This window comes from Nannobrachium achirus (genome assembly GCF_963921795.1).
Source record: "Nannobrachium achirus genome assembly, chromosome: 4".
NCBI lineage: Eukaryota > Metazoa > Chordata > Actinopteri > Myctophiformes > Myctophidae > Nannobrachium > Nannobrachium achirus.
Window position 1 is genome coordinate 70,728,893 of NC_137813.1, and position 18,015 is coordinate 70,746,907.

An 18,015-nucleotide genomic window follows, 5' to 3' on the forward strand; every position below is an offset into this window, starting at 1 on the left:
CTTACTGTATGAGATATGTAGAAATATGATACATGTGTGCTACAGCTTTAAATGAATTGTACTGTACATAGAGCAATGAGAAAGGAGATAATTTCCCAGTTGAGTTATGATTGAATAAAATTAACATTTTATTTTCTTACAGACAGCGACAGCTATACGGTTCCTGTCCTCTGCATGCTCGAATCAGGAGAGGCATCCGTGCTGGAGGTACGTAATACAATATTCATTCATGTGATATTCTACTGTATATAAGTAGAAAACTAATACAGAATAATTCTCTCTCTCTCTCTCTCTCTCTCTCTCTCTCTCTCTCTCTCTCTCTCTCTCTCTCTCTCTCTCTCTCTCTCTCTCTTCATCAGAGGGTGGATCTGTCTCTGAAGAACTCCACACCATGGTTGGTGCTGGCAGGTTCAGGAGGTGTCACCGACCTCTTGAGCGACGTCTTGGAGAATGGTGGTGACGACAATGTTGTTAGGGTGACAGAACTGGTCAAGAAACACTTCCCTTCTGAAGCTCAGACAGATCAACTTGTTGAACAGGTAAGAGAATGTGATGGGACTTAGCCAATGACAGGGAGATACTTCTGACTGTCTGTTTTCTGGTCAAATCAGCACTGTGAAGCTTAAAGGCAACAACCTGTGATCAAAAAAGTAAATCAAATAAGGGGCTGCTTTGTTTGTTGTTGTTGTTGTAGTTAGGTGGGAACATACCAAAAATGTCAAACGTATCACCAAGTGCACGATTTCTATGATTTTCCAAATTCCCTCCCAGCAAAAAGTATCTTGATACAATTACATATATTTGTTTCCATGCCAGCCAAATACAAATTAAAAAAAAAAGTTGTTCAAATACAGTACATGTCTTACAAATACTGCCAATCTCTGCCCTCAGGTTCGGAGCATCTACCAGAACAGAGAACTGATAACATTCTACCACGGAGAAGGGAAGAGACCAGAAGACTTTGATACAGTCTTGATCAAAGCCCTGATGCCAGGTACAATATAGAACAATATTTAGGGCCTGAGCACTGACAACACAGTAGTGTGAAGCCCTACTGTGATACTGAATCGTGTTTTTGAGGCGCTAAACATAGCCTACTTGGAAAGCTGCGAAACTTTAACACCCATCGCAAGTGGCGAAAAGCTATGTATTTTAATATTCACAAAATGGTGCGTGGCCTAATGGCTCAATAGCGCCCCCTACAAAATGACAACATTGCAGCCCCACTATACGGTTTCACTTACATGTATGAAAATCGGTACACACCAATATCATGTCTCTACTTACAAAAAAAGTGCCATGACCTAAACCGAACAGGAAGTCAGCCATTTTTAATTAAGTGTGCCTGCTATGCAATAGCAAAACACTTATTGTAATCCGCCATACTTAAGTCATTAAGTCATTAATTAAGTCTTTCGCCACGAATTTCTGCACGTAATAACTGCCGCACAATTTACGCCACCGCCGCAATATATACATCAAAACGTGCGGCTCGGCCGGGAATGGTGTGCTATTACTTTTCTTTCCGATCCGCGTTACCATTGCGACGTAATACGCAAAAAACGACGCCAAAAAACCCCATTGACTTAGAATGGGGGAAACTTCGGCACGTAATAACTGCCGCACGATTTACGCCACCCCCGCAATATATACATCAAAATGTGCGGCTCGGCCGGGAATGGTGTGCTATTACTTTTCTTTCCGATCCGCTTTACGATTGCGATGTAATTCGCAAAAAACAACGCCCAAAAACTCCATTGACTTTGAATGGGGGACTCCGAAAAAAAAACAGAAACTTTGGCGCCACATAACTCTGCCATACTTTTGCCTAGCAACGTCATTTAAAATGTAAAATGCTCACACAACTTTGGTCTTTTTCCGACCAATAGGGATGAGCTGTAATTGATTAAGCCTCGCCCCCTCTTTAACAGGAAGTGCCCTTCACCAAACAGGAAGTGCCTCTATAACTCATGAACCGTTTGTCGTACAGACTTGCGGCTGGTGTCATACCTTTTCTTTTTTTCTCAAATTTTTTTTTCTCAATTTTTTTTTTCTCAATTTTTTTTTTCTCAATTTTTTTTTCTCAAATTTTTTTTTCTCAAAAATTTTTTTTTCTCAAAAATTTTTTTTCTCAAATTTTTTTTTTCTCAAAAATTTTTTTTCTCAAAATTTTTTTTTTCTCAATTTTTTTTTCTCAAAATTTTTTTTTTCTCAAATTTTTTTTTCTCAATTTTTTTTTCTCAAAATTTTTTTTTCTCAAAAATTTTTTTTTCTCAAAAAATTTTTTTTCTCAAATTTTTTCTCAATTTTTTTCTCAATTTTTTTTTCTCAAAAAATTTTTTTCTCAATTTTTTTTTTCTCAAAATTTTTTTTTTCTCAAAATTTTTTTTTCTCAAAATTGTTTTCTCAAAATTATTTTTTTTTCAAAATTTCTTTTTCTCAAAAGTTTTTTTCTCAATTTTTTTTTCTCACAAAACAATTTTTTCTCAAAAAACTGTCGTTAAAGTGCGACCCGTGATAACGGCCAAAAATGCTCCAAAACGCCACTAATTAGTCGAAATGGCTGACTTCCTGTTTGGTTTCTGATTGGCTGCTGGCCTTGTGACGTGGGTAGAGCTGCGAGGGCCTGGTCATCGCTGCTTGCAGCTTTAATTCATTAATCGTCCATGACCTTAATTGGGGCCTATTTCGCCAAACAGGAAGTGCCCCTCACCAAACAGGAAGTGACCCTTGATCTCGTGAACCGTTTGTCATACAGACACGCGGGTTGCGTCAAATGAAATAACGCTAATGCTAACACCAACCGCTACACAAGGTTGCACAGACTTAGCGAGCTGCAGGCACACTTAAAATTTCTTAGAAATTTTCTCTTCTAGTTTAATACTATCTTTTGACGCATTTCTTCTGATTGGTCAATGTGTGTGTGTGTGTGTGTGTGTGTGTGTGTGTGTGTGTGTGTGTGTGTGTGTGTGTGTGTGTGTGTGTGTGTGTGTGTGTGTGTGTGTGTGTGCATTTGTGTGTTTCAGCCAGTAAGCACCATGCATCAGGTAATACCTTCCCTTACAGTAAGGAGCTGATTCTGGCAATGAGATGGAACAGAGTGGACTTCGTCAGCAGTCAGCTCTTCAATGATGACGAGATCAACTGGAAGGTGAGAAACAACATCACAACAATATTGAAGTCACACATATACAGTAATCAATGCATGTAAATATTGCAACCTAGTGGTACAGAAATAGTAATACTGCAGAACAAAAATGATGTTGTAATTATTTAACTAATTTAACACAAAGAACCTTTTACTGCTTAAAACACACACACACACACACACACACACACACACACACACACACACACACACACACACACACACACACACACACACACACACACACACACACACACTCTCTCTATGTCTGTCTGTCTGTCTGTCTGTCTGTCTGTCCGTATCCCATTAATGCCCATATATTGTGTAGATCTCTGATGTGATGTCTATATATACCTATATAATATTTGGACAATTGGATATATACTGTAGGTGTGGACATACCGGTATTCATGGGTTGCATTTGTAGTCCTACACCAGCCATTTTGAGGACCAACACAGGTGGACAACTGCCTCCGATCGCACTTGACGTCTCTCTCCCTCGCTCACTCTTTCTCTCTGTCTGTCTGTCTGTCTGTCTGTCTGTCTGTCTGTCTGTCTGTCTGTCTTTCTTTGGTCTACATTTTAAGATAATCCTGTTTTATCTCCACTGTGTCCAACAGGATGACGCTCTGAAGGACTGCATGACGTTCGCACTGATCAATGACACAACACAGTTTGTACGTCTGTTCATTGAGAAGAAGTTCAACTTCGAGGAGTACTTGACTTACGGCATCCTGGAGAAACTCTACAGCAGAGACCCTCTGAAAGAGATCAGCCTGTTGGAGGTGGGTTTGGGTTCAAACAAATATATTATAATCATTGATTGATCAGTGGTTCTGAGGAGATGACCTTCACTCACTACTTAATCTTGTAAGGTTGGAGGTGGGGAATTAAAATAACAGCATCTACTTTGTGTTAGAGCTAGGTGTAATTCATTGTTGAATAATAAAATCTTGATAATTCTGTTGAACAAATATACTGTATGATATTTTCTTTCTGAAATAAATAAATAAAGAAAGAAAGAAAGAAAGAAAGAAAGAAAGAAAGAAAGAAAGAAAGAAAGAAAGGAAGGAAGGTGACAGGATTTTCTTATATCATCTTTTTGCGTCTTCTCTGTCTCTCCAGGTGTCACGTGTCTTGAAAATGTCCATGGATGAAGAGAAGCCGTTCTACTTAATCTCTGGCAAGAAGGTATTCTTCTGAACATAATTATAATACTGTTACAGTACGTTGTCTCATCCACTATTTGAACATGAACCCTAGCGTCACTATTCTGGGTTTGAACACTCGGTGAACATAGCAGATCTACAAGCCAGCCTCTACTATGCTGTAATATTATTATTATATTATAGCTGGAGATTTTTTTTTTCTTTTTAAGTGTGCCTGCCATGCAATGGCAAAACACTTATTGTAATCCGCCATACTTATATATATGTTCCGACAAAATTTCGGCACGTAATAAGTGCCGCACGATTTACACCACCGCCGCAATATATACATCAAAACGTGCGCCTCGGCCGGGAATGGGGTGCTATTACTTTTCTAAGAGAAAAGTTGTATCGTTTAATTGATATTAATTTATTAGTGAATTAATTTTACCCATTGACTTATAATGGGAATCGCAAAAACTCACATTCAATATTTTTTTTCTCGCAAACCATAGGGGCTACAGTTTCAAAACTTGGAGAGGAGATTCATAATGATATCAAGGATTAAATAAAACATAATTTCGTCAGTTGGCCTCATGGTGGCGCTATAACAGTCCACTTTACCTTTCGGCCTGTAACTCTTGAACCGTGGGTTGGAAAATTAAAATTCCTTTTTCCCTGGATTCCTTGGGTCATGACGCATCTCCTCATATAGGCCACGCCCATTTGCGTCAGGATAGATTTTCCGCCATTTTGAATTTTCTTCAAAACACACTTTTTGCTCCTTTTCCTACATATTTTCTCCAAATGTCACAAAAATCGATACACACGATCTATGGACTCATGCGATAAACATATTTAAACGATATTTTGATAGTCCATACCGTTCTTCCGTAACAGGGTTCCAAAGTTAGCGGGAGGAGCCCGTTTTGTAAGAAGTAGCCATAAATCCCAAACGAAACATCCAGTCAACACCAAATTTTAACCACAAGTGGGGGGCGCTATCCTGAACATATACCCAAAAGCATTTCCACTTCGACCCATAGGGGGCACCACAAACGCGCAAAATGTAACCGTTTCATGCCAAAACGTGTTTTTCAGGGGGAACGACCCTCTCAAAACGAAACACTAACACCAACCGCTACACAAGGTTGCACAGACTTAGCGAGCTGCAGGCACTTTTAGAAATTTTCTTTTCTAGTTTTAATTCTAGTTGATTAACTTGGTAACACTATAGACAACATACAAATGATGTGTAAGCTTGTTTTCTGTATTCTGTTTTTGTTGTAAATGTTTGTAAAAAGGGCATAGGCTCTATAGCAATATTAGCCTACTTTACAGTATTTGTTCAAAACACTCCTCCAGTGGTCATTTAAAGCTTATCCTCCAGCTCTCCTCTCCTTTTTTCTCTCCCCAGATGGCTAAAGAGACGCCCTGTGAATCCCCCTGGGCCGAACTCTTTATCTGGGCTGTCCTGCTGAACCACAGTGACTGGGCTGACTTATTCTGGGAGATGGTAAAACACCTGATGCTCAGAGAAGGCTTAAGGATTCATTTATTATTTGATTTGTTTGTTTGTTTGCTTGTTTGTTGGGTCAGTTCGGGTGTCTTTGCGCGATTCTGACTCATCTTCAAGTTGCAGTTAAACCATTGCCTCTTTTTTCTTTTGCCCATTTTTTCAAGCCTCCTAAAGTGCTACTGTTCAACAATAGCCACACACAAGCACAGAAAACAACAACATCTATATACCAGTCTTTTAGAAATATAATATTCAAATAATATATTTTAGAAATGCTTAATATAATAATCAAATAAAAATGCACCACTTTCTATTTTTTGCATATGTTTTTCATTTTAATCTAATGAGGAAAGTTTACATGACTGCACCATAGTAATAGTTGCTGGACATCACAAACATAGACTTTTTTGGGTCAATAATTAGCTAATTATACAAATTACGCGAAGTAAACACAACAGAAGAACATGGAATGTCTTTATTTAACTTTCTAAGAACCCCAAGAATGAAAATATACCACTCAACAAAGATAAATAAGTGACAATTACGCCTCCACAATTTGATGGATGGGCCCCCTGGAAAGGTGTGGCCATAGCCAGCAGTAAATGACTAAGAACTATTGGTTAATTGGTTAATTTTTGTTGCCCTCTGGGTACCCCAACTTTGATTGGCTCCCACAAAGTTTCCCAAGGGAGCTGAGTTAGAACTAATTGAGAGGTGATAGTAGACGCCTATATGAACACATTTGTGAAGAACGCTATTGGTAAGCATTTATTTTGCAGACTGGTAAAAAAAAGTCTGCCTACTTCAGGTCTGCTTGCTTTCTCAATGGCAAGTCCACTGAGGTGACCATGTCCCATAGTACTCCACAGATGGTTCTGGTACAGTATGGTTAGGAATAGCAGCAGTACCGTGCAGACTTTGCAGAACTAGCACTAATGCTATTGTTGTTATTGGCGGACTGGAGATTGTGGCAGGTGTGGGAGTTGTCTGGGATGGTGACTAGTCCTGGGGAAAATCCGTAGTCAAGCCTCCTAGGAGGAAGCAGGCTCTGGGTGGAACCCAATACGAAAAGCATAGAGGATTCTGGGAGGTTTGTGAGAGTATAAATGGGGCCAGGTAGATGACATGGGGGTGGAGTTAAGGGCCAGGTAGATGGCGTGAGGGGCGGAGTTAAGGTGTGTTTCTCTGCCTCCTGAACTTCAGTTGTTCAACTGCTTTTATGCTTCTGAAAACCACTTTTCTGATTCTGCTTCTCCCTTGTTATTGTGTCTCTCCACTCTATCTGTTCTGTTTCTGCTTATGCATTGTTATCGCGCCATTTACAACTTGTAACTTGTCTTATTTTTCTGGTATCTTTGTCCCTACCGGGTGGGGCCTGCCTCCTCACATAAAAGTAACGAGTGACAGGCATGGTTCGAATTTAAAACATTATTTATTGTGACATGAAATCAACATTGGTTAACAATTTATTTTTTTAAATAATGTGTAATCATTGGTTCAAAGCACAACACATTGAAGTTCTCTGTGTCCATCTGTCCCTCTGTCCCTTTGTCCCTATGTCTGTCTGTCTGTCTGTCTGTCTGTCTGTCTGTCTGTCTGTGTCTTTGTCCATCTGTCCTTCTGTCTTTCTGTCCATCTCCCAGGCAAAGGAGCCAGTGCTGAATGCACTGAGTGCCTGTAAGATGCTTAAAGAGATGTCAAAGTTGGAAATTCAGACAGACACCAAACTTTCCATGGAAAAGCTGGCACAGACGTTTGAGGACAGAGCACATGGTGAGACCTTGAATGACTCATCAAACTGATTATTATATATTTTTTATGTTGTGCTTTGGGTGCTGCCCTTTTGCCTCTAAGTGCCCTTTTGCGGGGGGGGGGGGGGCCCATGAGTAATTATAATTTCACTAGATATAATAATTAAAATGAGCTGGCTGCCATCTGTCAGTTTTAGTTTCACCTGATGTCATGTGTCCTCCCACCTCGTTAACCTTGCAGCTGCAAACAACTTCATTTGAGACAGTCAGCAAGCATGCTAAGTTCACTGTACTACATTTCTGGTGTGAAATGGCACGAGGGACCCCCACAAAAAGACTAGGTGCCCTTTCGTGAGGTTTGACCAACTGCTCCCTCAGTGCTCTCTGCACGGCCCTGGTGGCTCCTATGGAGACTATGTCTACTATGGAAACATTGGAACATGGAATGGAAATATTAATATAATATCTAATTATTTAAATCGACCATACAGCCAGTATGTCTTTATCATGATTTTCCTGTGTGCTGTCTTCCTAACCTCAGGTATCTTGGCCTCATGTTGCCAGAGCAATGAGAGTCACTCCTTTGAGCTGCTCAACAGAAAGTCTCCAGTATGGGACACAAACTGCTTCCGGATGGGCATAGCTGTTGAATCACACAGCTTCTTCAAACATGAGGGATTAGAGGTTGGTCCATCTCTGACTGGCTGGTTCAGCTGGTATCCTCAACTATTTTGGTCAAGGTTTCAGCTTTAATGACCTTCATTTTAATTATAAAATTACATTTAAATATATCAAAGAATGAAACGTGAAAATAGTGGAGGTATATGGAATCCAGACTGACTCGCTACATTCAGTGTTAGCTTGTTTTTTCACTTCACATCTCAGTCTGGTTCTCTTTGGTCTGTGGGCGGGGCGGGACCAGAGCAGAGAATTCAAGTAATTTCATTACTGCGAATGAGGCAAGGTTTACTCAGTCTCAGAAGTAACGTTGGCGAACCCAGACCGGTGCCCATTGGGCAGAATAGTCACCATCGATGGCCAGTTGTGCAATACCCGTTGTATCCGTCTGTCTGGCTGGCACTCTTTTATGCCATTATATGGTGTTCCGTGTCCAGGCCAGTCTGTGATGTCATCTAAAAATGTGGGCACTGTAGTGATGTCAGTCAGTGATGTCAGTTGGGTATTGTTACCATGGTGGTGACACTGTTAAGTATCAGTGATGTCAGCATGCAGACAGACGGTCAGGCCGCGAACAAACTGTTAGGACATTAGTAGAACTCATGACCCTACTGAAACAGCTAAAACAGACCATTCTTCTTCTCAGGCCACGCTGTCTCAGGCTTGGTGGGGTGACATGAAGAAGGACACAGCAGTGTGGAAAGTACTTCTCACCTTTTTCTTTTTTCCACTCTGCTTCACCAACCTCATCACCTTCACCAGGTAAACAACACCCTACCTTGCATGTTTAACACAATAATACACTTGTTGTCCCATTATGCATATTATACTTTACTTTACTAAAACTATATATTAAAGTTATACCATGTAACTTTTTTTATAAAACAAATCTTAAAATTGTCCTAACTGTTAAATCGCTAAAGTTTTAGAACCCCCACTCCGTTTATTTAAGCTTCAAAGCCTTCTCTTTATATGTTTTCTATGAGCCGTGAGGGGGGGAGAATTTCCCGGCAAAATGACGTCATCTGCATCATCCGTATACGTTGTGTATACGTTGGCCAATCATATCGCGGATCATAAACACATGGTACACTACCGGCCAATCACAGGCGTATCTGCCGTATATTCAGGAAGTAGCTTCCCTCAGCTACAGTGTTTACCATGGTGAAGGATCTGAAGGATTCTTAACCTCTTAACAGGTTGACAGCCGAAATAGAATGGGGGTTGGTAGATTAGCCGTGAGATTTCTATTATTGTATTGTGATCTGAGACATAATATTATGTTTATAAACATGAGCCCGCAGTCCCTCCATCTTGAACAGCGCCGCTGTTTTTTTTTTTTTTTTTTCCCAGGTCAGTAACTCACCGTGATTTTCTCGATCTCCGTTGGGATAGAATGGGTGTTTTGGCCGATCATCGATCTCCCCGTGCGTTTCGCGTGCGCGATCCGTTCACGTAAATGTCCCCGCAAATAGTCCATGTGTGACTCAAAAACAGAACTGAAAAGTTTCGCTAGCATAGCCCCTAGCATGGCTGCTGTAGGAGCAGCAGGGTACAGACAGTAAGCGAATAGGGTAATGTGCCTTGGAAAAGGAAAGGCCAATGACATCACTTCTGCTTCATCTCAGCCCAGCCATGAGCTATCGATGCACAAGTGGTGACTAGGGAAGGTTAGACGATCGCCGATTTTCGGATGAAAATCATTTATTCCGGTTTTAATGACAAAGTCCGGGAAAGTACGACGTGGCTGAGACTCCCCGCTGGGATGTGCGATAGGGTACGGTTTTAACATTAAGGGGCTCCCCGTGGCTTACAAAGGGTTAATCCCCAAATCCTGGCCAGAAAATTAAGTTCTACCATGGTTCTATCCCTCCACGGATTCGTATCGTCACGGTGGTTTGCGGCGCCGCGGTGGTCCGCGGCGGTGGTCCGTGACGACTCCGGGCGAAAAACTGCCGAAAAAAGCAATACCGCCACTGACCACTAGTTTAGCAACTTACACAGTATAACTTTAATTCACTTTGTTTAAGACTATAGTTGACTGTGTATGATTATGCTCCACCTTGCAGGGATCCAGATTCCTTTGTCAAATCAAGATGGCATCAATTCTGGAATGCTCCCGTCACTTCCTTTGTGGGGAATGCAGTGATGTACTTCCCCTTCCTCTTCCTGTTTGCTTACGTGCTGCTGGTGGACTTTAAGCCACCGTCCCCTAGTGGGCCGTCCATCAGTGAATATGTGCTGTACTTCTGGGTGTTCACCTTCTTATGTGAGGAGATCTATGAGGTGAGTGGAAGGTAGCCTCGCATAGTTAAGCAATATTACACAAGAGGGTGTGGGTTAACATGATTATTGTACCGCCTGCGTTGCCACAAGCACAAGCCCGAAGGGTGAGTGCCTGTAGGGTTAGGCAGCAGCAATGAACACAAATGTATAGGCTAATATAATGCATTGAGTTCCCAGCTGCACTTCCCAACAACACATTTCCAAATATAACACACAGTAGCCTACTGCTGCTAGTGTAAAAGATGCATCATCATTATCAGTTATCAAAATGAGTTTTTTGATGTTATTAAAAAAAAAGAAGAAGAAAAAAAAGGCCCCTGGTCAGTTGGAGACCCCAAAGGGGTCGGCCCATTTAAATTGAAAAGGGTGAAACATAAAGTATAAGCTGCCTGTGCATGTGACATATTCAGCTGTAATCTTTCAGCTTGATTGATGTGTTTATGAACATTCAGGCATTCTTCATGCGCGACATGACTTCACGCCAGAGGATGAAGCTGTACCTGCAGGATGTCTGGAACATGTATGACCTCACTGCCATTATTCTGTTCAGTATTGGTCTCTTCTGCAGGTTGGTATAAATTATTATTTATTAGGTACTAACGTACTTCAAGGACAGAACAGTATAAATGATTAATTATTAGGTACTAAAGTACTTCAAGGACAGAACAGAACAATACAAAATAAAATAAACAGTAAACATTGTGGCATCAGGACCCATAAGTATCATTAATGGAGCTCAAGTGTTCATTAGACTCCAGCACCATGCAATCATAGTGTGCAACATTAAAAAATTAACTTTACAACACAATCAAATACAAGGATAAGTTACTGAAAAGGCTGCCTCTGCCTGTGCAGATACACATGCATGTTTGGTCTCTGATACAGTAGTTATACAGTAGCCACTGAGCATTTTTTGGGCTAATAGAGGTCTAACATACATCTAAACGGCTAGGCTACAACCGGGTTATAACTGAATGGTCTAAACGTAAAAGTTCTTTAGATGTTTTTTAAGCATCTCTCTATAGACTGTCTATAGCAGTTGAAATGACCGTGTGTGTGTGTGTGTGTGTGTGTGTGTGTGTGTGTGTGTGTGTGTGTGTGTGTGTGTGTGTGTGTGTGTGTGTGTGTGTGTGTGTGTGTGTGTGTGTCCACAGTCTGGAAGAGGCATTCCTTGCCAAGGTGCTATTATACTGTTGGTTACAAATGTTAACTGCTTGTGTTCATATTTGGAAGCCTCTGTCTATGTCCATGTATCAGTTGTGAAAGGCCTGCAGATTGCTTCGGGTACCTCTCTCTCTCTCTCTCTCTGTATACGATATATTCTCAAAAAAAAAATGTTTTCAATGGATGGTTTGTTAAAATGGAGTTAGAAGTTACCGTTCTTGAAAATGTATAGAAAACTCCATTTTGGCTAAGTTATACCTAAAACACACAATACAAACACAACAGGTGCTGGTCCCATTACCTGCGGATATGGTAATGGCATTTGTCTGTACCTATTTAAGAAATAAATACTGATTGTCTGAGCAACATTATGCAGTCATAGTCAAGTCACCATCACCTGTTTTGTGCACATGCATCATGCATATAATATTACATAATGTGGCAGGGAAGCCTCAAAGTCAGGTTTTCAATTTTTAATGAAAGCAGTCAATATGGTCAGCACATATGGATCACAGAAGACATACTTCCATCCACACAATCGCATGCATCGACATGTATGCCTGTAATGCACCATGATTGAAGTAAATAGAGAGCTATGAGAAATGCCAGAACAGTGATGATAATCTTCAATTCATAAAAAAATGAAGTTTTGTTCAAATGTATTTGCTTTTTTCTTCAGGATGTTTGAGTGGTCCTATGAGGTTGGACGATGTGTCCTGTGTATCGACTACATGGTCTTCACACTCCGTCTCATTCACATCTTCGCTGTTCACAAACAGATGGGACCAAAAATCATAATTTTTGGCAAAATGGTAAGATATAAGACAAATAATGATGTTATTGTATCACGCTGTGAGGGTCGCATGGTCGCATTGGTCTCTGATATTATAATGAATTCCATTTGTGACCTCCCCCTCCCCTCTAGTGCTAAGCAAGAGCAGAAGGAGAGGTCACAGACAGTAAATCAAAACTAAATGTCTTGTTTCAGATGAAAGATGTTTTCTCGTTCATCTTCTTCCTGGGGGTGTGGATAGTGGCATATGGAGTAGCCAATCAGGGGCTGATATATGACTTCGATTCCAAACTAGATCGTGTCTTCCGTCGAGTGTTCTACAGACCATACCTGCACATGTTTGGAGATTTGAAACTTGAGGAAATAGATGGTGAGTGTGTGAGTGTGTGTGTGTGTGTGTGTGTGTGTGTGCGTGCATGTACATGTGTGTGGATATTCTGCACAAAATGTGGTTGGTTACCACAGCTTTGTAGCATCTTTACTGTCACAATATAGATTCAACTTGATAACTGCAACATTTTGTTTTAACTATAGGCCTATACTGTTGTGTAGACAGTATATAACTTAGAATTAATTAAAATGCCTTCCACATAATCTCAATTTCAACTTGAGTTTTATATGCTGACTGTTGTCAGTTGTTAATGTATTGTAATGTATTATTATACTATTAATAATAATAATTCTGTTATTTTGATCAAAGTGGGATTACCTTGGGACATGGTCAACAACTGCACTTCCAACGTGACAGAGATAGAGGGCGGTGCTGAGCCATGCAGGAACAACTTCTGGCTGAGTAACTGGCTGGTGATCATTCTGCAGGTGGTTTTCCTGATGGTCACCACCATACTGCTCATCAACCTGCTCATCGCCATGCTCACGTAAGTACCCTGTTGTATGCATCTTGATACGCTTCAACATATCAAGATCAACACGCACGCACGCACGCACGCACGCACGCACGCACGCACACACACACACACACACACACACACCATCTATTTCCTCAAGTTTCAAATCTCCAAAGATGTGCAGAAACATGATGAATGCAAGATCCTATCAACCCTGAGTACGATTTTAATAGTTTGTTGTTTTATCCCTTCAATCCTCCATGCAGCAACACCTTCACCAAGGTGGAGGAGAAGAGCGACCACTACTGGATGTTCCAGCATTACAACCTCATCATGGAATACCAGTTCCGTCCTGTTTTGGCTCCTCCTTTCATCATCATCAACCACCTTTATCTCTTCTTCTCTTTTTTAAAGAAGAAATTCCACAGGGAGCTTTCCAGCTCACCCATCTGGATTGATGGTCAGTATTTGATTTGAGTGGTCCTATGAGCCGCACGTTTTGATGATTATATCAACTGCACGGTGCAATAAAGTGCAGAAGTTTGCAGGAATAAAGAATGTGATTATTAAGTATGGTGCATTACAATAAGTGTTTTGGCATTACAAGGCAGGCACATTTATTCATACTTTTGTAATTGTTGACATTGTCACTATAGGACCGTTGGTGTCCATTCTGGTGGTGCATGATAATAATTTTACCTTTTTTCCCCCCAAGGGTTGGTGAAGCAGTATAGGGCAGATGAACGTAAGAAACGAGAGAAGAAGAGAGTGAGAGAAATTGAGGACTGGGAGACCAGCCACAAAAAGAAGTTCCTCGTAGCCCAGCTGGAGACAAAGGGAAGCAGTGACTCTGAGAAGTTTAAGCAGTTTTCTGACAAGTAAGATAATGATGACCAGAGCTGGACACTAATAAAGTGCATTTACTTGAGTACTGTTCTGTACTTTACTTAAGTATTAGTCTTTCTGGATGACTTTCACTGCACTGCAAGACAAATATTATACTTTTGACTCGACTACACTTGACACTCGACTACATTTCTAGGAAAGGGGCTTCCAATGTAAAAAAGACCGTAAAAGGCTACATTTCTAGGAAAGGGGCTTCCAATGTAAAAAAGACCGTAAAAGGTCTTATTTGGGATGTTCCTTTTAAGCAGGGTGTTTAACTGTGCTTGCTTGTACTGTACTACTTTTCAATTGTATTGACTATACTATTGTATTGACTATACTTTCTATATACTCTCTATTTTTGTCTAATAAAATAATCAATCAATCAATCAATCAAAAAATAATCAATCAATCAATCAATCAATCAATCAATCAATCAATCAATCTATCATTACACTTGCACTGTAGTACAGTACCACTTAAGATCTATAAGTGAATATAGTGAAATAGTAGATCTACAAGCTAATGTGATGTGTTGTGAGCTTGTAGATCTATTTTTCTCAGTAATTGATAAATACTTATTATTATTATTATTATTATTTTCGTTTTAATTTCAATACAGCAATTCACTGATATTAAACAAAATGCACCTTTATTTGGACTTTTGAATATTTAAGGAGCATTTTTTAAAGCATACCGGTATATACTTTAGATTTATTTCTATTCCATTACTTTAACTAAAGTACAAAGTGAGTCTTGTAGGTGTAGTAATATTTGACCAGACCAAACCACTGTGCTGTTGTGTGCTGTGCTGTGCTGTGTTAAATTAAACTGTGTGTGTGTGTGTGTGTGTGTGTGTGTGTGTGTGTGTGTGTGTGTGTGTGTGTGTGTGTGTGTGTGTGTGTGTGTGTGTGTGTGTGTGTGTTGACAGAGTGGACAACGTGATGACACAGATGACAGAAACCTTTGAGCAGATTCAGCAGATGACTGACAGGTGAGATAATAATGACTTCATGTCAATACAGATATGGATCTGTTTGTAATACATGTACTGAAGTGTGTGTGTGTGTGTGTGTGTGTGTGTGTGTGTGTGTGTGTGTGTGTGTGTGTGTGTGTGTGTGTGTGTGTACAGGGTGGACTGCAATCTGGAACAGCAGAGGGAAAGCATTGACCAGAGGATTCAGCAGATGACTGACAGGTGAGATGATAATGACATGATTGCGAGTGGCAACCGTCAGTGGGTCTCGACCCCAGGTTGACTGCCGCTTGCGGCTCGCCCGCCTCGCTGTATGCAGAGAGAGTCAGCAGCAGCACTGGCAGACAGTCTGTGGAGAGGAGATTAATCCTGCAAACGGATTCATGTTGATGTGCGGGAAGAGACAGAGAGTGTGTGTGTGTGTATGTGTGTGTGTGTGTGTGTGTGTGTGTGTGTGTGTGTGTGTGTGTGTGTGTGTGTGTGTGTGTGTGTGTGCGCGCAGCACGCGCGTGCACACTCTATCGTAGAGAAGCGTTACAGGGTAAGCGTTTCAGGGTAGCGCGACACAACTACATGTCAGGAACTTCGTTTCAGGAAGTGCAAGCGTAGACTCTGAAGCACGCATGATGTGCTGCATCAAGCGTTGTGGCGTTTGTCTAGTGTGTACTATGTACTGTGCGCTCTGGCGCACAGTACATAGCTGCTCCGTTTTCTGTGTTCTGTCTCATTGTGGCGGTTCGGGCCGCTCTGCTGGGTGCCATAACAGAACCTCTGCCCAGGATTACTCACATGGGCCTTTTATAGCGCCAACAGGAGGCGGATTTGTGCAAAACACGGTAGACAGTATCTCTACAGTCATGTGATCCACATGGATTTGTGCAATTTCCCATATTCCATCCTGATTGGCTAAAATTGGGATCCAAAGTTTGCAGGATTGGTCTGTTTTGAACAAAATGCCTCAAATCACGAACACAGTGTGCAATTTTGGTGAAATTGTGCACGCACATTCCCACTAGGCAGAAGAAGAAATTCCACTTCAAATCAGCCTAATGGTGTTTTTTTTCCTCTACCATTTAGATGTTTTGTAAATATGAAATAAATATTTTGGAGTGTTTCCTGAGCAATCTAATTCCATTTCTAAATCTCAAAAATGGCTGATTTGTGCTTCTACCATTAACTCCACTGATCAGTGTAAATCTTTCTTGCATGCAAATTGCACGAACAAATGCCACCCTTTTTTAAATCGGCCTGTTATAGCACCACCAGCAGGTCGACTTTTGCAAATCACATTTTTGGAACAAAATCATGCATGCAGCATTCAATTGCTGAAGAAGACATTGCACCCTTTTCACATTGGCCTATTATAGCGGCATCAGGAGGCAACAATAACCTGGTGGACCTGTGCTTCTAGTTGTGTATATTATGTTGTGTGTCATTTTATTTTACTTAATGTAATCAATCAGTCAATCGACATGTGTGTGTGTTTTGGCAGAATGAACAGCATGGAGAAGCAACAACAGAATCAACTGAGAGCTTTGGAGACCAAGGTAACGTCCAGATGTTTATTCAATTCTCTTCCATCCTCTTCTACAGATAAACATTAATGTTTGTTCTGTACTGAGTCCTCAACAGTTTAGTTTACTACACATGTTGGTATCCATTCTAGATTTGTATAATTTAATTGTTGACATTCATGTATATTTTTACTGTTTGTGTCCACTAGATGGAGAAATGCTCTGATGCTCTCGGACAAATCCTGGATTTGTTGAACAAAGCCCCGTCAAACACCCACTAGGTCCCTAAATACGTCAACTTGGGACTCCTGGATCACTGAATGGAATGAAAACAGACTCAATATTTTTTGTATCTGTGAAAAATATTTGTACTTGTACAGGCAATTTGTACCAAACATTCCGTAAGTGTAAATTGGATTTGTATCTGTACAGTGCAATTCGTAACTTTTATGGTCAGATCTGTAACTCACATCTCCACATCTGTAACTCACATATCCACATCTGTGAGTCAACTTATACATTTTAGAAGAAGATTTATTCGTGACTCTACACCAATTTGTGAGTCTGTTTACCTCGCTGTTTGTCATAGTGGGCTCGCCTGAAAGGCGAGCACACTTTAGATATTGTCATTATTGTGGGCTTGCCTGAAAGGCGAGCACACTTTAGATATTGTCATTATTGTGAGCTCGCCTGAAAGGCGAGCACACTTTAGATATTGTCATTATTGTGGGCTCGCCTGAAAGGCGAGCACACTTTAGATATTGTCATTAGTGTGGTTGCCCAGCGGGCAACACACTATAGTAGTTATGGGGAAACCTTATTTATTTATTAGTGTGGTTGCCCTAACAGGGCAACACACTATAGTTCTAGGGAGACTTTATTCCTTATTCTTCTTTCTAGATAAACCTTTTTTTTCGGCGCGTTTCACCGCCCACAGTTTTTGCGCCACACACTCGCGCCATATGTCAAAAAGAGAAAAGTTGTATCCTACTAAGTTGTATCCTATTAGTAGACCTTGTATCTGAATTCTGAACTGTACTGTACTGTCCTGTGCTTTTCCTATGCAAATAAAGTATTCAATCAATAATCAATTTAATTGTTTAAATTGCATTTGCATATCAATCTGTACAGTATGGAGGCCTACATTAGGTTTAGACATAAAGTGCATGAATGAAGCAGCTGTGTCCTCACCATCCCTCCCTGCCAGCAATAAGAGGACACTCAGCGATAGAGCTGTCATGGTGTGACAGCCTAGCCTTCGGGAATTCTCTCCCCACGGAGATTCACCAGACGCCAACATTGAAC

General features: G+C 40.7%; 1 protein-coding gene across 1 annotated transcript in view; it reads left to right on the plus strand.

Annotated features, from left to right (window-relative positions):
- Positions 1–16,991, plus strand: part of LOC308283178 (transient receptor potential cation channel subfamily M member 4-like) — a gene marked incomplete at both ends in the record, with an annotated part of 28,170 nt that extends 11,179 nt beyond the window's left edge. The window contains 18 exons of the mRNA XM_080723556.1: positions 409–539; positions 892–994; positions 3,048–3,151; positions 3,769–3,933; positions 4,274–4,339; positions 5,714–5,812; positions 7,459–7,588; positions 8,108–8,250; positions 8,891–9,006; positions 10,314–10,530; positions 10,983–11,098; positions 12,374–12,506; positions 12,683–12,857; positions 13,188–13,365; positions 13,602–13,795; positions 14,051–14,213; positions 16,689–16,743; positions 16,920–16,991. Of these exons, the coding sequence (XP_080579682.1) occupies positions 409–539; positions 892–994; positions 3,048–3,151; positions 3,769–3,933; positions 4,274–4,339; positions 5,714–5,812; positions 7,459–7,588; positions 8,108–8,250; positions 8,891–9,006; positions 10,314–10,530; positions 10,983–11,098; positions 12,374–12,506; positions 12,683–12,857; positions 13,188–13,365; positions 13,602–13,795; positions 14,051–14,213; positions 16,689–16,743; positions 16,920–16,991 (2,360 nt within the window). The remainder of the gene's footprint in view (positions 1–408; positions 540–891; positions 995–3,047; positions 3,152–3,768; positions 3,934–4,273; positions 4,340–5,713; positions 5,813–7,458; positions 7,589–8,107; positions 8,251–8,890; positions 9,007–10,313; positions 10,531–10,982; positions 11,099–12,373; positions 12,507–12,682; positions 12,858–13,187; positions 13,366–13,601; positions 13,796–14,050; positions 14,214–16,688; positions 16,744–16,919) is intronic.
- Between the last annotated feature and the right edge of the window lie 1,024 nt (positions 16,992–18,015).